Source organism: Perca flavescens, chromosome 13 (assembly GCF_004354835.1).
Source record: "Perca flavescens isolate YP-PL-M2 chromosome 13, PFLA_1.0, whole genome shotgun sequence".
NCBI classification, from domain to species: domain Eukaryota; kingdom Metazoa; phylum Chordata; class Actinopteri; order Perciformes; family Percidae; genus Perca; species Perca flavescens.
In genome coordinates this window covers 26085573-26092383 of record NC_041343.1, presented here as the reverse complement: position 1 = coordinate 26092383, position 6811 = coordinate 26085573, and the positions used below count along the sequence as shown (strand labels likewise).

General features: G+C 39.8%; 1 protein-coding gene across 1 annotated transcript; it reads left to right on the top strand.

Annotated features, from left to right (window-relative positions):
• The first annotated feature begins 5671 nt into the window (after positions 1 to 5671).
• On the top strand, positions 5672 to 6811 carry LOC114566235 (ATP-sensitive inward rectifier potassium channel 1). Its single transcript, XM_028594560.1, has one exon. The coding sequence runs from the start codon at positions 5672 to 5674 to the stop codon at positions 6809 to 6811; it is 1140 nt and encodes a 379-aa protein (XP_028450361.1).

Here is a 6811-nt window from a genome sequence, read left to right as displayed (position 1 = left end):
AAAGGGCTCGAGTTGTGTCATTGCACGTCTCCACTGTGCATGTTATAGATCCAAAAATGAATAATTGTTTGAGCTACTTGAATATAGTTTTCTGAATATCTGACTTTGTACATTTGTGAAAACAGAAAAACTTGAATGAACATGTTTTCTTCTTAATTGCGTGGCTTGAAATTAGGGTCTGGGCAAGAAAACAACTTTGGTTTATATATTTACACAACCAAGTCAAACTGGATTTTTTTACGTGCTGGGATTAAATACGGTTTTCCACTGACAGCAGTAGAAACGAGAATTTTTTTTGTTTTCTTAAAGGTCCCATATTTGTAAAGGGAGATTTCAATGTCTTTTTTTAATTAAAAGGCAGGTCAAGGTGCTATATAAATACTGTGACAGTATCAAAACGCTCAATCAGAGAAATGCTTACAGTCTTTATTCAGAAACTGTTCTTTAAACAAGCCGTCGGGACTTTCGTATGGTTGTGATGTCACAACTATCCTATGTATAGGCAGAAAGTACAGCTACGGACATTCCCCGACTGCAGAGACTCTGAGAAGCAGATGTAGAAGACCAGGAAACATTGACCAAGGAGGAAACAAAGAGAAGATAAATATTTTTTAAAGTAAAAATATTTCACTGCTGGAAATTCAGTGGTATTTAAATTTCAACATAAAGTTTCGCAATTAGGTATTCAGTTGCTATATATATATATATATATATATATATATATATATATATATATATATATATATATACGTACATTTTTACAGTCTTTTCTACACTACTGCAAATACACAACATAAGAAGTATTTCAGGTGTTAAGGTGTTGTATAGACATTGTGCAGCAGATGGAGCCAATTCTCTATGTGATTTTGATATCAAGTAATCAGCGGAGCATCCTCACACTTTTAGATCACATTTAAGGCAAACTGTTGGCAAAATTTTATCTTGGAAGTCAAAGGCAGAGTGATTATTTTTTTAAGAAGAAAGAGAACAGATCAGGGCCTAAATTAAAGAAAATGCCAAGAATTAGTTTATTCTAAATCTATTTAATACCTTTGCTTTGAAAATGTACTATGAACATATCACATATGAATGAAAATAGCCAAGATGATCATGTTATAACTAAAAGGTCATTAGTAATACTCTAAGCCAAGGGGAAATATGACGTTCTTGTAGAACATGAGCAATAAAAGCACCTAATTCAAGACCCTGATACCCCTATAAAATATGAATGCTCTGTGCAGGATGTACACTGGATTAATGAGACGCATGCATATGAAATTGTGGTGTCTGTTGGTCTTAGCTATAAGGTTATTTACCCAATATTACCTTTGACAAGCTGTATTGTTTAATACTTTTATGCCTCACATGTTACTTATGTCTCATGTAGCAGACTAAGCTTACTACAGCTCTCGCGATCAACATAAATTCTACTTTACCTGAGTAAATGTAATGAGTTACTTTCAAGCAAGGAATGAAATACTGCTTATTTGGGACCGTTTTGTGTCTTGCTACAAGAGTGGTTTCTGAGCACCCACTTCCTTCCCTCCTAACATTAGGCGATGGCCACATCCTCCACATGTTAACTTCCTGCAGCAAAATGCAAAACACACCTGCAAAAAAGAAAGATGTAAGAGTAAAAACATACAGTCATTGGTAAAACCACACCAAGACTTGTACTTGAAGAGTAGAGATCCCTTCTTTATGTCTGAGGTAAATGTGAAAGTAGAATTGCAAAAAAAAGCAAACCTGTACCAACCCTTATCTTACCACAACATATTCAAATCATACATTGAAAGCAAGACTGCAAACTACAGAGTGTGGGTCTAAAGTGGATGATGTTTCCTTTACAGACATGTGGAGGAAGGAAATTCAAAATCCACTCATACGCTGCAACAACAAATCATTTCCTGAACGGATTCTTTAGATTTCTGATCATTGCTATCAAAGCTACTATTTATTCCTCTTTGATGATCAAACTGTCACTTTAAATTTACCAGCAGTATTGCAACGTGAAGAGGTTACAAGTCACTAATTACAAGCAAGCAACGTCATTGTGCACATGGAGGGTTAGAAAACAAAGGGAATCCACTGAGAACTTATGGGGAAATCAACACATGTAAAGCAACTTCCTGTTGCTAAATAACATGGGAAATATGGTTTGGACCGTCAACTGGTCCAAACCAAGAAATTCAGCACATAAACCCCCTCAACAATAACAACAACAGCTTTTTACACTACAATTTTGTAAGGATTAAACAAACAACATATAACAAGGTAATCAGTGTGCTTTAGAGGCGCTTTAGGCAGGTTTTGTGACCTTTGGACAAGGCTAAGCTAGCCATTTTCCCCCATTTCCAGTTTTGTGGGAAGTTAAAGGGATAGTTTGGATCTTTTGTGTGTGGGGTTGTACGAGGTACTTATCCATAGTCAGTGTATTAGCTACAGTAGATGGCGGCAGACCGGCCGAGAATATCAGTTTAAGTAAACACTATATTTAGAATATTTTCACCAGTTCAACTTGCCGTCAGACAGCTCTTTTAAACGGGCAACTGAAGCTGTTCTATCCATCTATGCTCTCTTCAAAGCCACCAGCAGGACTGAGTACCCAGGGCCCTCATGTAAGGAGGGCCCTGAAAGATGCTAGAATGAATAGGTGTGGATGCGGGGAGGGACCTATAGAGAATGCCTTTCTACAGGGCTCAGAATTCTGTGCTGCCGGTTCCCCGTTGTAAAGGGCTGTTTGAAAGCAAGGTAAAGCAGTGGAAATATTTTAAATATATCATACACTTAAACTGATATATATATTTTTTTAGGTGGCTAACGTACATTTTACTTTGTGCCCGCATCCACAACAGTACATTGCTTAGCTTCTGTGCCGGGACTCCTGTCTGCTTCTCAAAACTAGGGGTGTGCCGACCGCCATCTACTGTATGTACCTTATACAATCCCACTTGAAAAGATCTGAACTATCCCTTAAGTTAGCTGGGTATTGGCGGTAGCTCCATATTGAGCGTACAGACATGCCTATTTAACTCTCTGCGAGAAAGCAAATGAGCTTATATCCCATCATATTTAACTTCTCCTTTAATGAGCCCCCAATATGTTTATGCACAGCTCTGTACTGGCTGTTGTATTGAAAATGTACAGCTAGTGCTTAAAACACTTGTGTATTTACAGATGCACCTCACTAAACTGTGTGGTGGCAGAAAGTTAGTACAGTAGGCTGTAAAAGTCTTGCAGGGTCTCTGCAGTTGAATCAATACAGGGGCAACACTGTCTGCATCTTCATTCATCTCCTGCTCCCTTCATTTTCATGCAGTTAATGGCATCTGTATCCATCGCTGAGGGGCATATTATTAATTCAAGCCCTCCCTTATATCAAAACATCATGGAAATGTGCTCCACAAATATGAAAATGGTCCTTCTGCAGCCAGGAGAATATGGCAAAGACATTTTGTCCCTGCAGCTCTTTATTTTTATGCAAATGTGATGCAGCCTTGCAGGTTCGAATGAGGGGGGAAGGGGGACCACGGGAAATGCAATTGAGGGATTTCTTTGTGTGGCCCTACGCAAATCCCAAATGTTCTCAGGGCTGAAAACAAAAACAGCATGGGCGCTGCACTGGACACATAGGCCCCTTCAATAGAAGCACCTTCTGCCACAGCACTGAGGGCTGAATATTTCTCTCCTCATGTTGCTGAGAATTTACACTGACAACAACTTCAAGCCGTCATAAATCCAGTGCTGATGAAGCCACTGGTTGTATTATTAGACTTTTTGGTGACTATTTGAGTGATGAAGGGAGTCACCCTGAAGTGATGCCCCGTGAGAGCTCTCTGGCTGGCTCCTCTGTCCGTATGAAGCCAGTGTATACGGTGGCATGTGGCTGGGATTAGGAAATTTCACTGTGGATTAAAATCTTTCTAACGCCTCCATGGCCACTCGCTAAAAGAAAGGAGTCTGAAGTTCGAGCGGAGATCCAGTGAGCACTCTGGGCGCATGGTTTCACTCAGCAGGTACGTTGAAACTAAACTTTTGAAACTCTTTTCACACAATTGAGGGTGAATGAATTATTTACGTATTAGACTAATGTCAGGAGTTTTAAGACATCTTTTAATTGCTTTTCATTTCTCTAACAAGCCGAATGAGTGTATAGCCAAAACATGCAGTGTTGTTTTTACTTAAGGATTAAGAGGAGAGTTACTTTAACATTTTTATAACATAGAGATTGTATACGAGTGTAAACTTGTTGTGGTTTTCCCACTGTGGTCTGTAGCAGAATATACAATAGTGGCTTTGCCAATTTTGTAAAACAAAGAACTAAAGGAATCCGATGCTAACGGTACTTTACTTAGGGTTTAAGGTTTAAGACTTAATGACAACAACAATAGCTCAAGCTGTTTTCCTAGTTTGTCCAACACTAAAATTATGTAACAATAATGAAAATGTAATGAGAAGTTAATGAGCGTGTTAAATTATAATACTTTTGTGTAATCACAAACTGTTAGACAGCTGCTAACAAATATATCAAAATAGGTTTTAATAGGATTATTTTAATGTCTAGAAACATTTTATTCAAAACAAAATATGTTTTTTCAAGTTTTAGTGCCATTTTTGTTGAATGTAAAGTCTGTTATGTAAGGCTTAAAGTGGACCACGTTTTTCATTATGCACATTACAAACATGTACAATAACTACTACTTGTAGGTCTGTACTAAACAGACATACTTCCTATCTGATGATGAATAATGAAAATTAGATGTCATTAATTCAGTGCCTGTTTATTTGCATATTATGATTGACAATGGAATGGGTGCTATTGAAGCCATGCCACCCATCGATCACTTCCATTTGCCTGAAAACAAGTCAATCAGAGACATTGATTGACAGTGAGTTAACTTGTTACAGCTAAAGTTGGATTCAGGTTAAATAATAAAGGCTGGGAATATTATAAATTATTGTTAAACAAATCCCATGAAAAGACCAAAGCCAAATTGAGGTTCTGCCATATTTAACGTTACTCAAACAGGATTTAATAGTGCATTTGTTAAAGAATATTTTCAGCGGAGGATTAAGCCATATTTGGTGCTCTTGTGAGAATTTACAGCATACACTCACAATACATGTTAGTAGGATAATTTAATTGTTGATTTTGTTATTCTCATTGTGTGGACAGTAAGAAAAATATGGAATATCACAGATTTATGCTTCACAGTGAGCGGAAACACAAATCGTCCAAACAAACAAATTTGTTCTGCTTCAATAACAAATCAGTGAATTTATATCCATGTATTTATTTGTTACATTTTGTTTTACAAAGTTAGGAAAGTTTAAGTCAGGCCTGATGTTGCCTTACACATAAAAAAGTGATCCCAGTCACTTCCACACAGTGAGGCACACAGCGTATTAATTAAACATTGGTACCGGATCGGTACTTGGTATTGGATGATACCAAAAGCACAGGTTTTGGTATCAGGACTGAAAAAGTTGGATCAATGCATCCCTAGTTTTTCCTTATTGAAACCTAAATTTACCTAAGTCTTAGTTTCAGGATAATGGGTGTCGTAAGATGTACAGATGAAGCCCTTCAACATTGACCTGACTTTGACTAGTATTTGGTGCGTTCCTGCTCTGAAATAAGTGTATTAATCCTGCCCTTTCCAGCTCAAGGATGCTCCAGGTGCTCCAGGATCACATCCAGCCAGCTGGACACAGAAGCCGCAAATCTCGCCTGGTCACCAAAGACGGGCACTGCAACATTGAGTTCGGCAACATTGAATACAGCAACCACTTTGCGTTCCTGGTGGACTTCTGGACCACGTTTATGGAGATCCGCTGGCGTTTCGTTCTCCTTCTGTTTGTGGCCTCGTTCACAGGCAGCTGGTTCGTTTTCAGCCTGCTGTGGTACTGGATCGCAAGGAGCAACGGGGATCTGATGGGGCAGAACCGCACAGATGGACATATCCATTGTATAGACAATGTCAATGGCCTGACAACAGCGTTCCTCTACTCCCTAGAGACCCAGACGACCATTGGGTACGGAGGCAGGGCGCTAACTGGGCACTGCGCCGGCACTGTGGCTCTAATTATCATCCAGTCTCTAGTTGGCGTCTTCATCAATTGTTTCATGTGTGGCATCATCTTGGCAAAAATCTCCTTACCCAAAAAAAGGGCAAAGACTGTCACCTTCAGCAACACAGCTGTCATCTGCTTGAAGAAAGGAAGTCTGTGTCTCCTGATCAGAGTGGCAAACCTTCGAAAGACCTTATTAATCGGCAGCCAGATCTACGGAAAGCTGCTTAAAACAACAACCACATCAGATGGAGACACCATCATTTTGGACCAGGTGGACATTGACTTTATGGTCGATTCTGGCAAGGACAACTTGTTTTTTGTTTGCCCTATGACCCTTTACCACGTGATCAACAGATCGAGCCCATTCTACGAGCTGTCGGCCGACTCTCTTCCCCACCAGGACTTTGAGTTGGTGGTCTTTTTGGACGGGACAGCCGAGTCCACCAGCTCCTCCTGTCAGGTCCGAACCTCCTACATCCCTCAGGAGATCCAGTGGGGATACAGTTTCCTGCCCATCATCTCCCGCACAACGACGGGAAAGTACTGCGTGGACTTTTCAAACTTTTCCAAAAGCGTCCGGGTCACCACGCCACACTGCGTCCAATGCTTCGAGACAGACGCAGACCATAAAAACCACAACCGAGAAAATCACAACAACCAGCAGAAGTCGGGGATCGACAACTTGGGGTATCAAGTGATCGACATTCACGACTCTGTGGACATCACCAAAATGTGA